Source organism: Arachis stenosperma, chromosome 1 (assembly GCF_014773155.1).
Source record: "Arachis stenosperma cultivar V10309 chromosome 1, arast.V10309.gnm1.PFL2, whole genome shotgun sequence".
Classification (NCBI taxonomy): Eukaryota; Viridiplantae; Streptophyta; class Magnoliopsida; order Fabales; family Fabaceae; genus Arachis; species Arachis stenosperma.
In genome coordinates this window covers 4,145,790-4,167,954 of record NC_080377.1, presented here as the reverse complement: position 1 = coordinate 4,167,954, position 22,165 = coordinate 4,145,790, and the positions used below count along the sequence as shown (strand labels likewise).

The 22,165-nt window shown below is 29.9% G+C and overlaps 1 protein-coding gene and 1 long non-coding RNA gene across 4 annotated transcripts in view; one reads left to right on the top strand and one right to left on the bottom strand.

The window, feature by feature from the left end:
* The window catches only part of LOC130939489 ((-)-kolavenyl diphosphate synthase TPS28, chloroplastic-like), a 22,867-nt gene extending 702 nt beyond the window's left edge, over positions 1-22,165 (bottom strand). The window contains exons 1-12 of one of the 2 annotated variants that reach the window (XM_057867593.1): positions 22,015-22,165; positions 12,453-12,550; positions 8,311-8,614; positions 8,026-8,209; positions 7,160-7,377; positions 2,402-2,522; positions 2,221-2,333; positions 1,540-1,766; positions 1,355-1,470; positions 1,169-1,267; positions 851-1,087; positions 29-152 (exon numbers count right to left, since the gene is read on the bottom strand). In XM_057867593.1, the coding sequence (XP_057723576.1) occupies positions 29-152; positions 851-1,087; positions 1,169-1,267; positions 1,355-1,470; positions 1,540-1,766; positions 2,221-2,333; positions 2,402-2,522; positions 7,160-7,377; positions 8,026-8,209; positions 8,311-8,614; positions 12,453-12,550; positions 22,015-22,147 (1,974 nt within the window). In that variant the 5' untranslated portion in view covers positions 22,148-22,165. Of the gene's footprint in view, positions 1-28; positions 228-850; positions 1,088-1,168; positions 1,268-1,354; positions 1,471-1,539; positions 1,767-2,220; positions 2,334-2,401; positions 2,523-7,159; positions 7,378-8,025; positions 8,210-8,310; positions 8,615-12,452; positions 12,551-22,014 lie in introns of those variants that run through there. The other variant, XM_057867598.1, reaches the window with a different exon arrangement.
* On the top strand, positions 15,269-20,722 carry LOC130939531 (uncharacterized). Of its 2 annotated transcripts, none has more exons than XR_009070214.1 (4): positions 15,269-15,626; positions 16,156-16,210; positions 16,288-16,461; positions 20,232-20,722. It is a non-coding gene; the product is annotated as an uncharacterized LOC130939531 (long non-coding RNA). The 2 variants fall into 2 exon arrangements; XR_009070213.1 differs by lacking the exon at positions 15,269-15,626 and adding an exon at positions 15,669-16,057.

Sequence of the window (22,165 nt, the reverse complement as noted above, 5' to 3'; positions counted from 1 at the left end):
AGAAATAAATAAATAAATAAAAACTCACAATTTGATTCAAATAATGGGAAATTTCCTGTCCATGATTTTGAAAGAACTCCAATCCAAGATAGTCAAGAGTCATCAGCAAAATCCCAAGAAGTTGCTCGTTTTTGTTGTTCTTATCAAGCCTCCTGCAGCATGGGTTGCATATTCACCACACATTCAAGTTTCTAAAAGATTTATAATAGAATAAAGAGCAATGTTACCTGACGAATAAAATTACGAAGAGTGTTAGAGCCAACAAATTTTATAATTTGTAACTATCAATTAGTTATTATTAGTATTTTTAATGATATAAGATTACATCTAATGATGTAAAATTAGTTATTTTTCTTTTGCTAGTTACATGTTGGCCAAATTTTAATAAAATTACTTGTCTCTTAAACTTTCTCTAAAAATATTATTTTTTACTAACTTTTGACCAAACATTTTATGCTTTGAATACTCCATTTTAAACCCTAAATACTAAAGTTTAACTCCTAAGTGCATAAAAATAAAATATTTGCTAAAAATGTTGGGTAATACCGATAAAAGGTATGTCTCTAGTAGTTTTCGACCTGCTCAAAACTTGAACATATCGATTTCTAAGTTTAATTTGTCTCATTTTAAAATTCTTCCACGTGTGTATCCGTATATCAGTCAAGTCAGTACAATGGAAGTTACATTTAATTTTTCCATTGGATCTGACAGATCCAAGTAAACAGAGGGATCGATGCGTGTAGATTTTGAGAAAGTCAAGAATTTAAATATATTTTTAAATTTTCGAAAACTTAAATATCGGACTAAAAGGCTAAGGATTTATTCGTTTTTTTCTCTAATATTTATTTACCTGTTTGACAAGTCTTGTCTGTTAAAGTTGTTATTGAGTTGTTCTAGAATGACCTTTCTTGCTTCATCATGGTTGATATGGAACTTGAATGCCTGAATCAAAGTTACGGTTTTAGCCCATGCGAGTCGCTCTAACCACCTTTCAGATTCAAAAATGCAAGCTGCTGCCACAAAATAAGCTTGGAGAAGACTCTCTTTGCTCACTCCAAATTCCTCTAATCCTGTTTCCGAGTGCCATCTAACAATTTCCATTGCAAAATTTAGAAGCACGTCATTTTTCAATACACATATCTTATAAAATAATAATTGAGTGCCTGACCGTTGGATATTCTCCCATTCTGCAGAGTGCACTGCTTGACTCTTGTTGTAATCCAATTTGGCCAGTTCAAGATAAATCTCGTTGTTCACACTAGGCAACCTGCCCACAATAAACAAATACATAAATGAATAAAGGCAACTCACTCCTTTTAACTTTTTATTGGTTCACCGATTAAAGAATCTCTACCTGAAAAGTGTCTTTGCAATCCAAACAACGTTTTCACCACCATATTGTTCTATGTAAAATCTTGTCTCCAATCTCGGTAAACTTGCATACCAAGGCACATCCAACGCGTAACTCACCTATAAATATTATTTATTACCATCAGAAAAAGAGTGATATTAACTAAAGGGAATGATATTAGAACATACCTCGCCAATTAAATCTTTTGTGATGATCCATTTATCAAATATCTCATTAGACGCACGCTTCTCTGATAAGAATTTGAACGAAAAATATTTGGCATCCTGAAGAATCATTTCCCCAGGAAAAAGCACCTGAGAAGCTCTATAAAGATTGTATGTTGCTGACATTGACGGATTTGTTTCTCCAGGAAAGCAAAAGAACTCGCCATTTTTCTCAAAATGCTTCAGTGCATCTACCAAATTTAATAACTTTAATCATTTCTGGAACCATATATTATATATAATCATATTTGTATTTAATTAAAGATTTAATTATTCTGTTTGTTCTTATAATTTCACGAAATTTTCAATTAGATCCTTATACTTTTTTTTCTTTTTAATTGGGTCATTGCACCAATTTTTTTTTCAATTAGGTTTTTCTTAATAGTAATTGGCTTAATTATATAAGAATCCAACTAAAAAAAATTAGTGCAGGATTCAAATAAAAGAAAAAAAGTATAGGAACTCAATTGAAAAAAAAATGGTGTAAGAACCCAGTTAAAAGAAAAAAAAGTATAAGAACCTAATTGAAAATTTCGAAAACTATAAGAACTAATAGAATAATTAAACCTTAATTAAAATACAATTTAGTAAAATGTAGAAAATACTTTTTTGTTTTATTTTCTATATATGAATAATAAAAGTTACCGGGTAAAACTTGGTGACCATGTAACCTAAGTAACCTAAATGCCATTACTGTATCGTCAATATCTGGAACCCCCGAATCTCTTGTCCAACCAAGACCCTTGTCGGTCCAATATCTGAAATTATATAATTTTCCATATTTGAAGTCACTGAAAATCTAAATCAAATAATCCCATGAACTTACCTTGAGATATACGTCATAAAATCTTTAATCTTCGGCTCAAAATATCTTGAAATGCCGAGACGTTCCAAACGATCAACGGTCCAACTCCGCTCAAACAAGTCTATGGGATACGAGTTTGGAACTGGCCAAAAAAAAAAAAAAAAAAAACCAAACATATCAAGTATCAACTTTAACCTACATCATACATTTGCAAAAAGAGAAACTTTAAGAACCAACACTTTTATTAAAATTTAGCTCGTATTTAATCAAAAAAAATAATTTCACAAAATTAAAAATACTAATAATAATTAATTAATAACTATAAATCACAAAATCTATTAATTTCTAATACTCTTCATCAAATATTACTATAATAATAATAATATTTTTAAAAATGTTTATGCTATGGTGATAGTATTTTAAAAATATTACTAAAATTAAAATAATATTTTTTATTATTTAGTAATGTTTTTTAAATATTACTAATCAAATATTATCAAAGTAATAATTTTAATTTTAAAAACACTTTATAGTTATTATAATCATTATAAATATAGTCATATTAAAATATATATATATATATATATATATAAATATTATTTACATACTAAATTACTAAAATTAATATTTAATTTAATTATTAGATATTTATGTACGTATAAATATATATATATATAATTTAATTTATTTTTAATATATATTTTATATTAATAACTAATTTTAATATATATATATGAGTATAGTGTGTCTGGTGGCTTTATTTTATTTTATTTTTTTTTTTGGCTTTGATGACTATGTGTTGATCACAAAAGACAATCAAAACCCTTGGTATATATATCAGTCAAACAATTAATTTTAAGTGATTATTATAGTGATTAAAAGATAAAAAATATTTAATTTTAAAAATATAAAAATAAATAATATTTAAAATTTTAAAATTTATTATAAAAATAAGTTAAACAAAAATTAAATGTGAACTCATAAATAACATAAAATTGGCCTTAATTTTATTAGAAGTTAGTTGAAATTTATTTTAATAATTTAATGACAATAAAAGTTAAAATCTTTACCACATGGATAGATACTGTAATTTCACAAGTTTCTTTAATGAAATATATGACATCAACCAAGTGAGAACCACTGCGGAGTGTGTTCTGGGAGTGGAAACGGATCATCTTTTTGGAAGCTTCTCAAAATCATCCATTATAAGAAAAATACTCAATATTATTAAATTTATCAGCATCGAATATTAGTAGTAAATTTACTGACAGATTTATTAGTAGATATGATAAAAATTATCGAAAAAAAGTTATTATTGAATTAGATTTTTTTATAATAAATTCGCTAGTAATATTTGAATGAAAAAGAAATTAGCGCGAACATTATCATCAGAATTATCAGTGGATTTAAATCCATTGATAAAGCTCAATTGATGGAATACTGCGTTTTGGTCATACGCAATACATTGCAAAATCTGACGATAAACTTGAGTAGCCCTCCCTCTCTCTCTCTCTCTCTCTCTCTCTCTCTCTCTCTCTCTCTCTCTCTCTCTCTCTCTCTCTCTCTCTCTCTCTCTCTCTCCTGCAACTACATCTGGCCACCCTCTGTCAGTGCTTTCTACCTCCATTCTTCTCCAAACTCTGCGTCAAGTCACCTATATCGTGTTTCATTGCCTCAAAAGGAGTTGTTCCCTCTGTCTCCGCCACTGTTAATTGAAGAGCTATCGCTGTCGCTCCCTCTATCACCGAAGTTGTGTCTCTCCTCCGTTGTCCAAGTAGGTTGTCCTCATCCTGCTCCCTATTCCATCTTGTTTTCATTTTTTTAAATAAAAAACTCTAATCCCTTTTTGCCCTCTCCGAGGTGCATCTCCTTTCTCTCCCAGAGCTTGAAGTTGTAAGTTCCTCTGTCTGCCAATCTGCCAGCTCAGTCGTCGCCTTGTCGTCGTTTTCTGTTTCTCGTCGCTGTCGCTTTCAGACTTGCTCGCCTCCAGCTCCATTCCTTCTGGCGTTTAGGTATAGTGCGCAATTCTGTTACTCGATTAATTTCTTCAGCATCTCGTCGCTGATTGTTCTTCTTCAGCCTTTATTAGTTGTTCTTCTTGTTGTTGATTTTTTTTTGTTGATTGTTATGTTGTCGTTGCATAGATGTTCAGTTCTTGTAGTTATTGAATTTATTCGCTATTATTGTGCTTGATTACTTTATTTTTTTTGCTAATAATTGTACAGTTCTTGTAGTTATTACTGTTATGGTTCTTGTTGATTTGTTAGTGATTGTTACTGTTGCTGTTATTGTTCTTGTTGATTTGTTAATTTTTTTGCTAATAATTATTCAGTTCTTGCTAATAATTTTTTTGCTAATTTTTGTTAGGTGTTATTAAATTTTTTTATATATAGTTATTAAATTTATTTGCCTAACTGTTATTGTTCTTGCTGCCTACTTATTGTTCTAGCTGTTATTTATTTGCATACTAATTGCTACTAAGTTATTAATCTTGTTTGGATATTTCTTTTGTTATTTGACTTGTGCGGACTTAGATGAGATTATATAACACTTTGGTTGATGTAGAATTTTTAATTTGGATGATATTTTAAGGTTTATATTAGAATATAATTATGTTTTGTGTATTTATTTATATATTATTTTATTATAATTTGATTATTCCGGTTGAATTATGGTTGAACATTTGATCCAGTAAACCAATAGTTATATGAATAATCATCCATTTTTCTAATATAGTGCTAATAAATTGTGTCAGCTGAAGTAATAAGATGTCGTTGTGGCATTTTTTGAAATATTCGATAACGAGCTAATGAGGTCTGATGCAAAATCTTGCTCCAAGTTGATGAGACACACTGCTGGAATATACAATATTGGTGGAGCCTTAGGATTTTGATTGGGTCCTTTGCCGATTACATTATTGTGGTTTGTTTTAATCTTTCGTTCCCTTGTTTATGTCTATACATCTTATTATTTTTCACATGCCTTTCAAGTGTTTGGTGAAATGCTACACTTATCATAATAGTAAAATTTTAATTTATGCTTCCTTGTATATATGAATGTCTTTCACAAGCAAATTTTAAAGGTTCACCAATTTATTAACATATAATACATATTTTTTTTTATCATTTTTTAATGTGTTATTTGGTTCTTTATGTATGTGTTTGCTTGATCCCTTGGTTACAGAGAGATATACGTAATACTACTTATCTCGGTCCAAAATTATTACTATAGAAATAGAAAATGAACAAACAATGTAATGCTAATAGTATCACTAGTTTTTTAGAACATTATAGTAATGTTACAAGTTCAATACACTCTTGTAGCAATAACAATGTAAAGTGTAAGATTATGGTAACATAACATGTTCACTACACTAATCCCTTGATTCTTCAATCACACTTGTAATTAGTCAAAGAATTGGAATCAAGATAGAAGAATAGGGAGAGACAATAAATTAGTTAATTGTTAGTATCATAAATTGTTTGGTATGGTTGATTCTTTATATAATATAGTAGTATTAGTATAGCCTAATCTCTAATACTCATTAGTATTGCTCTTTCGATTTCTGATTTAATTTTGTTTAATTTTTGTAATTGAAGGTTTGGTACATTTCAAATTTGATTTTCCTGCTTAATTGAATTTTCTTTTTTTTTTTAATAATAAACTTTGATATTTAAACTTGTTTGTGAACTTTCAACTAAAAATTATTATAAGTTGTAAAATTTTGAATTTTGTTAGTTTAAAAATCATTAAATTTAAAAGTTTATATTTGCTACTAAATTCGTCGATAATTAGTGACGAAAAAAATCAATGAGTAAATAATTACCAACAAAATTTATACCGTCGGATTTATTCTGTCGCTAAAATCAACAATAAACAAATTACCAACAGATTTTTTAATAAATTAGCCAGTAAATTCAAAAGTATCCAATAACTTTTTGTAGTGATATTTTGTTTAAGATTCATGGAAGGCAATTTAGGTGTTGGGGAAGACCACTTGAAGTAGAACACGGAAGAAAATAAAGAAGATTTCGGCTTCACTATTTGCAATAAATGAAAATCTTATAGATTTAATGATTGTTAGAAAATCTAGCACTAATATGATTTGAAGTTTTTAACTAATATGATTTAAATTTGATCAATGATGATTTTCTGAATTCAAATGAAGTTTAATAGAGAAGACATCTGAGGTAGAAGATGAGTAATGAAGAAGATGATCCAACTTTTTCTTTTTCTTTTTTAGTATTGAGATGATCCTTTTTTGTAACATATATTTTGCTTAGTTTGTGGGTATAGGATTTGATATCACCCCAAAATTGTTAAAAGAAAAGAAATACTATAGTAACCTTTTTCTCATTAGTGTTTTAAGTGTTGTTTTATTGCTTTAAAAATTCCTCAACGAAAAAGATGAAAAAGTAAAATTGTTTTTACGAATTAACTTTGTAGTATTGACACAGTCATTAGAGAGTACATTTTATGGGAAAAATTTTAAGTATACTAAAAACATCAGTGTTTCAATCATTTTAACCGTTGATTTTAATTAATATATATTATATATATTTTTTATAATTCAGATCAACAGTTAAAATAACTGAAACACTGATATTTTCGGTACATTTAAAACTCTTCCCATTTTATATATATGCAAAATTTCAAACACAAATAACTTCACTTTAAAATCAATTCTTCTAACTTTTTTTTTCCGAAATCAATTCTACAAACATACACTTTAGAGTTAATTAAAAGATAAAGTGTTATATGGGTAGTGTTGTTAATTACCTGCACCATTACAAACGTGAACAGTGTTGTGGAGATACTTGAGAGCATTTTCGTCTTTGGTCTGCATGTAAGCGTAGGCTGTGGACGCCGGAGAGAATAAGAATGAACCATCTTTTGACTGCAACTTCAAAAGTTGTTTCCACTCCAAATTTACCATTATTCCCTCCAAACTATAGAGTACTGATGTAGGCACCTTATGCATAATTTCTATTGGTATTCTAAACATTCAAGTAGTATATATATATATATATATATATATATCATATCAGTTTAGTTTTCAATTTCTCAATTAATAATGATATTCTCTCCGGTAAAGTTTTGAAAATTAAATTGATCATTGAAGTAACAAAGTTAAAGATTTAAAAATTTAAAGATTTAATTGAGAATGAACTGATTAGAATAGAATAGTATATTTATATATAATATAAATATTTAAAAAAATTGATATTTTTATTTTTATTATTTTAAATTGATTAACTACTAAAAAATTGAATTGATTAATCAAAATTTTTTATCAATTATTTTAATTTTTGATCGTTCATTATCAACCAATTTTTATTTGAATCGAACTAATTTAATAATCAGTTTTTGATTAACCTAATTGAACCGATAAATTCAGACCAATTCTCAAAATATTACTCTCGAATAATAATAAAAAATGAAAAAAAAACTAGTAAAAAAAATAATGCTAGATAACCAATTTTTGTTGTCAACGTTACTTAATTATTTATTTTAAATTTAAATCTTAAATTAAACTCTTAGATCTAAATTAAATTCTGAACTATAAACTTAAACTCTAACCATGAATAATGTTAACTAACTAAAAATTAATTTCCTCTGTTTCTTCTTAACCAAATATATGATACCTTTTGAGCTTGAGATCTCTCCTAGCTGATAATTCTTTCAAGACAGGAAAATCATCCGACACTTCAATATTCATACTTCGAGCCAAGTCAAGAAGAGAAGGTAAAGTAAATTCAAAACCAACTAGAGCTTCTGCGGCACTCTCATCTTGAATCTTGCTTAGATTTTCCTTAAAGAATGTGAGCCCTGTACGTGATAATATTATGACATAATAATGTTATAATGAAATTCATTGAGTATAAAAAACATTATTCAATCACATAAATTATATGTAAGAATAAAGTTACCCTTGTGACACATTTGAGGGTGCAAATTCCATTGAGTGAAAGCAATAACACAGGCGAGGGTATTAAGAAGACGATCACGGGGTGAAAAGTAATTAGCATCACCCCAAGAACCATCTGGAAGCTGATTATTGGCTATCCACTCAAGACACGAAGGGAACTGAGGGGCATTTCCGCCATTAACATCTTTCACCAGACCAACCCATGCAGTGTCATATGCTGACACGCTTATTTCTCCATCTTCCATTGACCCCAACATACATTTCACCACTTTTATCTTCTCTCTTATCTCCTTTGTTTCCACCTCCTTTCACAAATCAAGCATTAATTACGAATTAATTGAACGTTAGTAGTAAATATATACTTGAGGGAAACGTAAAGAAAACTAATAACAACAATTAAATTTTTGTTACACAAGTTATTAAAACAAAAGATTTATCCTATATATCCAAGTATTTTTTTATTAAAGTAGGTTCAACATCAACAAAAATTACTTTTATTAAAAGAGTGTTACATGCGCTTTTTTCTTCTTCTTTCAAATTCACGTATCCTTCTCCTCTTCCTCTTTCGTTATCGTCATCACCAACAACACCAATATTTTATTAATGGATTATTTTTTCAATCAAATTGAATGGAATACAATAGCTAAATTGAATTGAATGGAACTAGGTGTTCTAAATCTGAATTGAATTGAATTGAATTGATAATCTCTAAAATGTAGATAGAGGTATTTCGAATTTGATTTTATATAATGGATTATATTTCGTCGGTCAGTATTATACATTTGTTTCAGTACAAGTTCGGTTCATTATGCAAAAAGTTGTTCGAATTTGATTTTATATAATGGATTATGTTTCGTTCACTCACCATTATAAATTTGTTTCACCATGAGTACGTGTTCGGTTCATTATGCAGAAAGGTGTTTGAATTTAATTTTATATAATGGATTATATTCCGTTCACTCAACACTATACAGTTTTTTCACCATGAGTACGTGTTCGGTTCATTATGCAAAAAGTTGTTCGAATTTTATTTTATATAATGGATTATGTTTCGTTCAGTCAGTACTATATAATTGTTTCACCATGAGTACGTGTTCAGTTCATTATGCAGAAAGTTGTTTGAATTTGATTTTATATAATGGATTATGTTTCGTTCACTCAATACTATACAATTGTTTCACCATGAGTGCGTGTTCGGTTCATTATGCAGAAAGCTTTTCAAATTTGAATTTATATAATAGATAATATTTCATTCATTTAGTACTATACAATTGTTTCACCATAATAACATGTTCGGTTCATTTCTGTTCTGCACAATTCAAAACTCTTTCTCCTCACTTTCTACTGCTTTTTCACCAGGAAGAGAAGGAGGAAAAGACAAAAAAATATAACAGTAACAACAATAAAAAGAATAACGATAAGGAGAAAATACGTAAAAAGAAGGAACGCGAAAAAGAAGGAGGAGGAGGAACGCGAAGAAGAAGACAAAGAAGAAGACGCTCTATGCGTAAACAAACGTGAAAAGAAGAAGAAGAAAAAAGCGCGTGACCTAAAATTATTTGAATAAGCTTTGATGTCAAAATTGTTTGAACGTGGAGAATATTTTAAAACAAAAATATTATTTGTGTATTTAAGTGAATCACTATATATTTCTGTGTTATTTTAGTTTATTTTTTATATATTCTATATTAGTAACTAATTTTAATAACTATTTTTAATATAACACGTAATATGGTTGTTATAAACAATATAATTCTTTGTATCTTTCTTATTAAATCTGCAAGTTTAGAAATTTAAAATATACACATTTGAGATTTTGGTTGTTTTTAATTATTATTTGCTAAAATTATGTATTTATCAATTATTTTGCACATTCACTAAGAATATTTACACATTAATTTTTACGATTATGAATTTATGATATATAATAGTTTTAATTGATTCAAATGTTTTACCATTTTACTAAATTTGTAAATAAAATTTTATATTTTAATTAATAATTTATTCATCACAATATCCAAAAAACACAGTAGTCTTTTATATATATATATATTAGTCATATTTTTTAATATTTTAATAACTTATTTTAATAACTCTTTTTAAAAAAATATTATTAAATAATATAAATATTATTTTAATTTTAATAATATTTTTTAAAATACTATCGATGTTTTAATTATTGTAATATAGACACATACTAAAATAATATTTTAAATTCTTTTTTCTATCTAAATCTAGGATTGAATTCTCATCACTTAATTCAAGAATATGAGAATGGACTATTTTCACTCACATGTGCATTTCCTGTTGTGTAATATAACTATCACATTCACATTCACAATAATATATAAGAAGGACACTGTTGTTTTTCTATGAATTCTTTGGTAATTAGTTCGGTATTAAACTCTTCATAGATTCATTTCGAATTTATATTTTTATTTAAAAATTACAGTCTGCTAAAGAACAATAAAATAGGCAATAGTTAACTAAAATATAATAGTTACAACATAAAAAAACTAAAACGATACATATCTAAAATTTAAAAATTGTAAATCCAAAATTGATCATGTTGTTGTCTGGTTATTGGCTAACTTTTTAATGTGTAGTTAATCTAAAGGTCTTATAATTTTACTAACAATCCTATTAGATAACTAATTAGGATATCAGTCAATTTCTATCAACTCCTCTTGGCTTACACTCCAAAACCTATTACCAAAAAAAAAAAAAAAACATCCTTTCATTTACCTATCTTTACCCTAATTCACATTTCACTTTTCATCATTTCAGCTTCCTTCCCTTTCACCACGCCGTTCATCTTCACCACAGAAAACTACATCCGCGCTCACCCTCCCTCACATGCCATCTCCGTTGCAGTCGATCGACAATGCGTCACAACGCCACCATCGCCGCTTACGAGCACGTCGTCGCCGTCAACAATGCATCTCAACGCAGCTGCCGTCGCAGCTTCAGACGCATGTCAATGTCACTGTGTAAACTCCTCGTCTTCAGAAACCCGCAACGTCGCGCCGCCACCTCCATCCTTCCATATCGGGCCGCATCTGATCTCTTCCACCTTTTCCTTCATGTCGCGCCTCCTCCTCTTACGTCACGCGTCGCTACTCTTCATTCACCCCAGTGGTCTCTAAAAAAATTAGTAGATCTTTAGAGTTTACGGTTAAGTGGGCGTTTCTTCTTTGTTCCAGGTCCAGATACTATGTAAACTGGTTCATTTGAGATTTTTTTTTCTCGTTATATTGGATGTTTTTTTATTATATTAGATGTTTCTTTTTCTGAATTACTGATGTTTCTTTTCTGGTTATGTTGGATGTTTCTTTTTTGCGCGGTGCAATGTGGTGGCGGCGAGGCGGTGTTTTGTGCGTCGGAAGGCGGCACAGGCGATGGGTGATCTAGGCAACTGAAGGTCCACGCGAGGAAAATGATGATTACCGTAAGAGAATGTGTCTAGCGAAGTTACTTGACCTAATACTAAAAAAGAAAAATATAGATTGACAATGAAAATATTATGAATAATAAATATATTGAATATTTAATTCACTAGGTGTACATATAGTTATTCTAATATTAAGATTTAAGTGGATAATTTAAAAATGTGTGTTTTTATTTTATTAGATTAATTTAGAGCCTATTATTCATATTGTTCACAAAAGTGATTATCTACCTAACAAAATCTTACTAAAAAAACTTAATTAATTCTAATTATTTAAATTATGTTTTTTTAAATATTTTAAAATTAATTATTAAATAGAATTATTTAACTCGGCTGGTTTATGAGTTGACCCATATACTTCTTCTTTTACCAAATAATTAAATATTGTTTGAAGTTACACTTGATTCTGAGAACAAAATATTTTATTGATCCCCAATTAATATATTTTCTAGTGACCATATATAATTACATGCTAATATAAATTTAGTTCTTACAATTTTTTTTTAAAGTTAAAGAAAGTACTTAATATTACATTTAAAAACTGACAATTACGTATATAACAATTATTTATCTTACACAACTTTTTACGAATGTTCTCTTCTAAAACTACAGACAAACAAACAAAAAATTTAACAAGGACATTTAAAAATTCCCTTAATAATAATTTTCTGATAAACTAACAGAAATTTGCTCACCTTGAAATCAAGAATTGGAGATGATTTTGCACATATTGGACGAAATCCATCACATTTCTTGCCATGTTTGCCTTCATTAATTCCGTGAGAACGTGTACCTATTGGAAAATATATGTTTGAAGCAATTGGTTCATTAATATTGTGTGTGGTTACCCAGTAACAAGTTATTTACAGCAAATTAAAATATATAACATTAACATTTTGTTTTAACTGATGGATAATACTAAGTAAATTTTTAGATATAATTGAAACATGAATATCTAGATCAAAGACAATTAAGCGCTTATGGACAAAAGATATATCTTTAATCAAACCATCTTCTCCCTCTTAATCATGCCAATAAACTTTATCATAATCACTTATGGCTGTGAGAATTAAACCGGTCATTATATTGACCCGATTGAATAATGGATTTAATAATTCAACTAGAGTCCAATCGTAGTTAAATCGAATTAATTAAATATATAATAAATAAAAATATTATTTGTATAATAAAATTAATCATTAATATATTTGTGTATAAATATATGTATGGTTTAATTTACTTTCAATGTGTATTTATATTTCAAAATATATTTTATACTAGTGACTGACTTTAATAACTGATTTTGGTGTACACGTAATATAAAACTATTAAAAAGATTATCTCCCCATGTATGAATTTCTGCAAGTCAATCAAGTCATTAATCCAAAACATCCCAAACATGCACCCAACATAAGAATTATAAACATAATTTAACGAAATTATATGAAGCCATATAGTAAATTCAATGTAGAATTGTGGCAATGTTTTTATTTTAAATCAATAACAACAAACAACAATTCACCAAAACAACAAGTACAACAGATTGGATTTAAAAATCAATCTCAACAGAATTAAAAAAATTAAACAATTAAAGTTATAACTCAATCTCAACAGAATTAATTCAATATCAATGGATTGAATTCAAATAAAAATTAAAAAAATTAATATCTTAAAACTCAACAGAATCATCAATAAACATCATATGCATATTCAGAATAAATTTCGAATTTCATAGGAAAAGAGTCTGAGATAGTTAGAGACTAAGACTTGAGACCTGAGAGGGTTGAAAATTTGAAAATTTCGGACATAGAGATAAATTGTAAAAGTGAGGGAGGTTGAGACACGGCGAAGGGTAGAACATCAGCGACTGAGAGACACCACGCGAAGAAGAGAAGCAACGATGGAGAAGCAACGACGGTGAGACATGGTGTGGAGCAGAAAAGCAGAAATGACGCCGGCGAGAAGGAGAGTAGCAGAAAACGACGAGGAGGGAAGAAGTAGTGACGACCCACGGCGAAGAGAGGAGAAGCAGCGACCCACGCGTGAGGAGCAGCGAGGCAGCAATAGAGAGAGCTCGGACAGAGAGGACGACAAAGAGAGAAGGGAGAGAAGGGTTCGGCGATGAGTTTGAGCTCTGAAGTGGGATGGTAGGTGGTGGTTGTTCTTCGAAGAGAAGAGAGGATTATGGGTAGTTGTTGGTGGTTGTTCTTCGAAGAAAAGAGAGGATTAGGGTTTTCTACTGGGTGAGAGAGAGAGAAAGGGATGGGGTGGGGTCAGGAAGTGTTCTACTAGTTTTTTTTTCTTTTATTTTTCTTTAAACAGTATCGTTTTGACTTTGAAAGAGTGAACCGAATCTTTAAAAACCTTTTAAAAAATCGAACCAATTTAGTCAATTCATCAATTAACCACTAGTTCGACCGATTTTTTATCAATTTTTTGTAGGACGATTTTAAAGACCAATCGAACTGACTAAAAGATCAATTCTCGATTAATTCAGTTAAATCAACTGGTTTGATCTGATTTCAAAACATTGCCAATAATAACAACAAATATATAATCAACCATGCATATTATCGAAAATCATTCATTACAGAATGGTCACATAGTTATATTTATAATTAGATTTCATAAACAATATATTCAACCTAGATTCTTATTTATTATCAAATTTTGTAAACAATGTAATTAAAATAGATTTACATTTTATAATCAAAATACCGAAAAAAATTGAGATTCAAACTTCATAAACACCCTATATTTAATTTTTTTCGATTCCTCCTCGTTCACTCTTTAATTTCATTTTTAGCTCAAATATTAGAGGTATCAAACAGACAAATTTGAGCCGGCTCATCTATAACGGCAAGCCAAAATTGTAAAAGAATAATTAGTTGAACCGTTTTTTTAATGAGTTAAGAAAATGCAGACTTGACTTGTTAGAGTTAAGAAGTAAAACGGGTTGACTCATTAAAAAATTAAATAAAGAATAATAGATCATTTTCACATTTTTTAGCTCATATCCATACAAATCAAGAAATTTTATTATTATATATTTTCGTACCCTCTCGACTCAAATATGCTTAACTCGTGAGGTATTAGAGTTGAGGCAAAATGATGACCCACTTATATGAAATATTTATTGTGGTTGAAAGGAAAAATTAATATGGTTTCTATCCTTCTGTCCAATAATAACTTGTACGGATATATAGTTTGAATCACATCTTTAATCCCAAATATTAATAAACTTGCGCTTAACAGTAGCGGTAGCTAAATGGGCCGATTTCGCGGGACCAAATTGTCAAAAAAGATAGACCGAAAGGAGGAGAGGGGACAAATTTAAGACCTACCAAATTTTAAAAACCTGCATTGTCAAACCCGCAAAATTTGGCGGGACGGGACAGAATGGCCTGGCGGGCCAACAATTTTTTTTTAAGGACATTTTGGACTTTTGGTCATTCACATAAATATAAAATTATAGGATTAGGATTTTATTTTCAACTTTCAAACATGGACACGGGTCACAGCAGCACAACCTCCCTTCTCTTGCCCACTTCGTGCCGGTGACCTTCCCTTTATCTCTCGCAGGTCGCACCGTCGCAACACAAGCAGCGCTGCTGCGCGGTAGCGGCTCAGAACATTGGCGGTGACCACACTCTGCGTACCTCTCTCCCACTTGACCACACTATGCGTCCCTCTCTCCCACTTCACCATACTCTGCGTCCTTGCCTCTCCCTCAAGTGAAGCTTGAGAGCGGAGAATCTGAGAAGTCTCCCAGAGCTTAGAAAGCACCAGAATCAATAGCGGTGACGATGAATCGACTTTCCATTGCACTGGCATCCCTAGGTCTCTCCCTGGCATCTCTCTCTCCTCTGGTAATCTATTTGTTTATTTTTCTTTTTTTTTCTATTTGTGGGAGGGATGTTTGATGATTTTGCTCTCTTTGTGCAAAATCCGGGTAAATGACGAATAATTAACTAATAAATGAATTATGAACAAAAGGGTTAAGAAATTAAAATTTTATAGTTGAAGAAAATAAAAATAATTAGAATACGAATTTAAAAGTTAATCTTAAAAGTTTTGGCAAAAAATTAAGCCAACTGATTAAAACGAGTGAATTGGGCCCATGTTGGGCCCAAAGTCCAATCATTAACACCCTTAATCAGCCTCACTGCAGCACACTCCCCCTCACTATTCATCCTCCACTTTGATTGTTCATAATTTTTGCTTTGGAACTCTTATTGATGAGTCATTTATGACCACGTGTTCATCTCAGAATCCTCTTTAATTCTATTTAAACACTACGGTAAAGAACCTTGAACTCTTTGCCCAGTTCTTCTTTTCCTTCAGTTTTGTATTTTTGGTTATATGGCTATTGAGAAAATTGTGATTTTGATTCTTTAGGGCTACTCTAACATGGATTCCAAGTGGCTTCCATCCCAAAATTGAGTGGCTTAAGGTAAGAAAGCTCAATCACCTAATTTTTCCACTATATGCGAAAACCTAGGTTGAATTATGTGAAAATTTTGTGATTAGATGGAATAGAGCTTGTTCGGATTGATTTTAGGGTGAAGCAGAGCTATCCTAGTGAAATTTGGTGTGGAGTTAATTTAAGAATTATTTTGGTGTGAAATTGGTGGAGTTTGGACCGGTGGACATTGGGAATTCGCCGGAGAAAAGCTTCCGAAGTTAAGACTGCTGTCAACGAAGGTACGAGTCTTAAGTTTGGAAAGACATGGTGTAAAACTATGTGAATACCTAAAGTTAATTGTCCCTAAAATATGATTAATAGAATTGGTCGATGTTGTGTTGATTAGTTGTGATTTTGTGAATTGAGTGGTTAACGAATGATATAAATGTGTATATAAATGAGTTGAATTAAATATGAGTTGTGGTATGTTTGATTATGATAGATATTGATATGAAAATTGGGCAGAGACCGAGATAGTTTGAGAAATTCTCTGAGATAAGTGTGTGAATTATTGTATGAGAAAGTGATGATTGATGTTTTGCTTGGTTGTGAAATTGGATTTAGTTGGTGAAATTTGATAAATGAGTGAGAATTGGATTGATTTGCTTTGGAATAACTAGAAATTAATGATTGAGTGTTTAGAAGGCCTAGTAGTGGTATTGGAATGGTTTGAGCTAATTTGGATTTGGAAATTTGATGAAAAGAGTATTTTGTGAAAATTGGGAAAACCAAAATTTTGACCAACTTCGACGTGTCATAACTTGGTGTCTGAAACTTGGATTGGGGTAAAATTTATCTTAAATCGAAGTTAGTTAAAAGATTTTTAAAATGGTTCAAGAACGGAAAAAATTAGAATTTTATAGAGAAAGATATGAATGAATGAAAACTGGTATATAAAAAATTGAATTCTGAGATTATGCAGAAAACCAGAATCTTTGGTATGCATGCCCACGCACACTATGGTGCGTGTGCACTACATATAATGGGTAACAAGGCTCATGCGTACGCACAAGATCAGAATGACATTCTGAACTGTGAGTACGCATAGTATGATGGTATGCACAAATCTTGTTTTCACACTTAAACTCTGTTGTTGACTGTTCGGCCTTTCTGGCACTCTTGTAAACCCCTGTAATCCCTAAATAAATCCCGATAACTCATTTTTAAGTCCTGAATAGGGTGTGATTAAGTCCAACAAATTAAATTGATATTTTAGAGGAGATTGAGGGTTTAAGTTGATGAATATTGATGAAAGCTTGAGAGTAATGAACTTAATGAATACTAAATTGATATAAGACATGGATGATGAGATTAACGATGATTGAGTATGGCCTGCTTGGCTGAATTGGCAATGTTTGGATGATATCCTGCTTGTGTATTAATTGAATATCTATTTACAATGGTATTCTCCCACTCATGAGTTAATGAATTTGGCAATTGATAATTTAATTGGGGTTAAAGAACGTACTAACTTATGAAACTTATTTTAGTAAATGAAAATGATGAATTGTGGTCTGAGTGACCAGATTGGCAAGGATGGTGGTATCATCTCGCTTACTTAGTGTGTTATTGCTTTGTGGGGATGGTAGCTTTGTCCCCCCCCCCACAATGAGAACGGTGGCATTATCCCGCTCACGAGATAAATAAATTAGTAAACTGAATGAGAAGGTGGTTAATGAACTTAATGGTTTCAAATTAAAGACTTTACTGCGAATTGATGTTTTTTTGTGGCAAGGATAGTGGTCAATCCTGCTTGCGCACTAAGCTGAGTTATGCCAGAACAAGGATGGTGGTTACTCCTGCTTGTTCGTGATTTTCTTGTAATGGTGACAGGGCACTTAGTCCCTCTAATGGTGATAAGGCACATATTCTCTCTAATGGCTAGCCGATGTGCTGAGATATTAGTGCACAACAGAGAGACAATGTCCAGGTTAGCAACCGGACATGTCAGATTTAGCTGTATAACTATAGATGAGCTCATGGCCAGTAGGACAGACATGCATCATTTGTATTTGTGTATATTGATTGGGTATACATCTTGTATTTGTTTTGCCTTGTTGATTAATTGTATCTCTATGTTACTTGACCTAATTGCGTTATCTGTTCTCTCTATTTGTGTATTCTTTGTATTGCTTTATATGTGTTTGAACAACTGAGAGATCTCTCATGCTGGCGGTGATGATGCTGAGGGTTGCTACTGATGTGATGTATTGATATGATTGTATGATGGAAAAATGAATTTGATTGAGATTGAGGCTCCCTGGGTAGATGCAGTGGTTTGCCCCACTTGCTTCGGGTTGAAATTTGAGACTCCCTAGGTAGATTTGGTGGTTCATCCCACTTGCTCCGAATTGAGGTTGAAACTAAATGTAGAGAATAATCGATATGAGCTGGATAATGATATGAGATTTATAACTTTGAAACGTATATCAAGGGAATTCCCTTTCTAAGTTGGATGAGCACTTAGTGATTGCAAGTCTAGAGAATGAACCTAGCCAAATCTAACTTGGGTAGAAGTTGGATTTCTCCCAAATAGTATTGGGTTGAATCGTAGAAAAATTGGTGTTTTTAATCACTATGAATGATAATGAAATTCTATTACTATTATGGGAGAGATTGGATATAGGTCACGTTGCACATGGTGGTTGAATCAGGATACATGATTGTGTGATTTTCTCTTCTCTACTCTTCTTCTGATTTCTTTCGTTATGAGACAAAATAAAAGTGTCTCCTATATTATTCATTTCTTAGAAGTTGCATCTATCAAAATGTAAAAAGTTGCTTTGTTCCTGATTGCATCGTGAAAAGACAAAATAAAATTATCTCATGATTTTCAACTTGACAGATTTAATAGCAACTGAGTTCCTAATCCAATCAGAAGCAAAAGTTAAAAAAGTTCTAAAAAAGGAGCCTATAATTTCAAACCCCTTTCTCTATAGGCCATTTACAAACCTTCATAATCTTTATTATTTTATTATTCTTATTTAGTTATTGTTATTGATTTAGTTACTATTATTGTTATTTTGTAATTGATTTAGTTATTGATGTAGTTACTAATTTAAATATTGTTATGTTATTTAGGGTTTGAGTTATAAATTCTGTAATGGATAACTCTATCTTCATAGAAGTTGATGTTGAAAATTTAACACAAAATGCTTAAAATGAAGAGGGATCTGAAGCTGCAAAAGATATTAAAAAGAAAAAGTTAAAGGCAACAACATCTAATGTGTAGAGATATTTTACAAAAATTAGACCTAATGATGATGGTATAGAACGTGCTCAATGTGATAGATGCAAACAAAAGTTTAAGACCAGTGGTAAACAATATGGAACAATATCACTTAAGCATCATTTGAACAGGTGCATGAAAATAAACTTTGAGAATATTGGTCAGACATTGATAGAAATGCAAAATAAAATGAGGTCCTTCGAGATAGATAATCATGTATCGCGTAAGATGTTTGCTGTCTTTGTGATAATTGTAATGTTCCATTTTCTATTATTGATAATAAGAAATTTAGGAATTGAGTAAAATACATTAGTCTAACTCTAGGTCTCATTACTAGAAATACTATTAAGGAAAATGTGCTGAAAATTTACTTAAGGAATTTACTTAAGAAAAAAAGAGAAGCTTAAAAGTACTTTAGTAGCCTTTTCTAATAAAGTTTGTTTGACTTCTAATTTGTGAATATCTAACACTACGAAGAGTTATTTATGTTTAACCGCTCATTTTGTTGATTTAAATTAAAAATTGCAAAGCAAAATTTTGAATTTTTGTCATTTGTCTCCTTCCCGTACAGATTTGAATTATCTTCCAAGATTTTTGAACTTTTAAATGAGTGAAAAATTGAGAAGAAGATTATGACTCTTACTGTAAATAACGCATTTGCTAATGATACATGTTAAGATCATTTGAAAAGTATTTTAAACATGTATGATTGGTTGTTGTATGACTAAGAGTTTTTTTATATTCGTTGTTCTAATCATATCTTGAATTTCATTATGCAAGATGGATTAAAGATTGCCCATGATGCATCGGATAAGATTGGAAAAAGTGTGAAATATGTAAGGCGTTCGAAAAGTAGAATGATAAAGTTCAAAAAATGTGTTTCAGCGATTCAGAACTTGAAATTTACAAGTGGGTTACATCTAGATGTTACTACTAGATGAAATTTTACTTACATTATACTCGAGAGTGCTATCAAGTATCGGAAGGCCTTTGAGTATTTAAAGGAAGCTGATCATGCTTATAAGCGTTGTCCTTCGATTGATAAATGGAGGAGAACCGAAAAGATGTGTGAATTTGTATATCCTTTCTAAGAAATTTCTAATTTAATGTATGACATATCTTATTCTACCTCGAACTTGTATTTCTTACAAGTTTATCATATTCAATGTGTTTTGATAAAAAATTTGAAAAGTGAAGATGGAGTTCTAAGAAATATAGGAGAAAAGATGATGAACGAATTTAAGAAGTATTAAGAGAAGTATATTGTCATTCTTGCATTTGGCACTATTCTTGACCTTAAACCTAAGATTTTTATTTTAGAGCTTATATATGAATAGATTGATGCTAAAACTGTAAAAAAGAAGGTGGAACATGTGGAAATAAAAAGTTATACAAGTTTTTTAAAAAATATGGCAATAAATCTCTTTCAATTGTTGACGTACAAGAAATTAGTATTCAATCTTCATCTATAGTACTTACCTCTAAAAGTGTAGGCAAGAAACAACTTGTGATTGTTAGTGTAAGTAATATTTAACATATTTTAATTCTCTTATATTATTTTATTATCATTATTCTATCCTAACAAAATAATTATTTTAATTTTGTTAGAAATTAATGAAACGTAATCATCAAGTTAAGATCTGTATTAAAAAAAATCAACTTAATACATATTTGGATGAGCCAGTTTTGTTAAAGGATTATTTTAAGAATTTAGATATTTTAAAATGATGAAAACTATATGAACAACGCTATCCAAAGTTATCAATAATGGGGTATGACTTATTAAGTATTTCAATTACTATGTGACTATAGAATATAAATTATGTATTTATGCTGTTGTGTTTGAAACTGTTAATATTGTGATTTAAATGTATTTAATATGATAATTATTATGGATTGGATATTACTTAAAACTTTAAAAAAATATAGTCATTATCATGAATTTATTGAATTGTAGTTTGTATAATATTATTTTCATATTTTGGGAGGTAAAAAAACAAGGCGGTTGGCGGTTTACCTTTTAAAGAATGGGGTAACAAGTTTTTTTTTTTTTGTGTCAGAAAATAATAAATTTAACCCATATTAATTTAGTGGGACGAGACAAATTGAACCAAGCCACTTTATTATTCCTACTTAATTGTTTGTTTTTTTTTTTCAAGTTTTCAAATATCTTAAGAATACTAAACTTTTTTCTTATCTTTTAATTTGCAAGATTTTTGTTATTTTTTTCAAATATCTTTTATTATAAATATTTTAATATTATATCATAAACTACTAATTTAAAAAAAATTAAATTTTAATTTTTTTATTATAAAAATTTTAATATTATATTATAAATTAATTATTCAAAAAATTTAAGATGATTAAAATAAAAATATATAAATAATTATATTTTTGATATAGAAAAGTCTCTTTCTTTTAACATATGGGTAAGGATTTAGAATTTTATACCAAAAATTTGACCCTTAAATTACATATTCATTACTATATAAATTAAACCAGATCAAATATATTAATTAAATAAACAATAGAACAAAAATCATATACAAAATTTGAAACATACCCCACAAAGAAACCTGAGGAGATTGAAGGTGGAACTTGAAAGCGGCAAAGCTATATTTGGGTGGTGGAGGTGTGGTAGCATCAGAACAAAGAGTAGGCATGGGATTTAGAAGGAAAGAAAGCTGAGAAGTCATTATGCGCTAGTAGCTGCT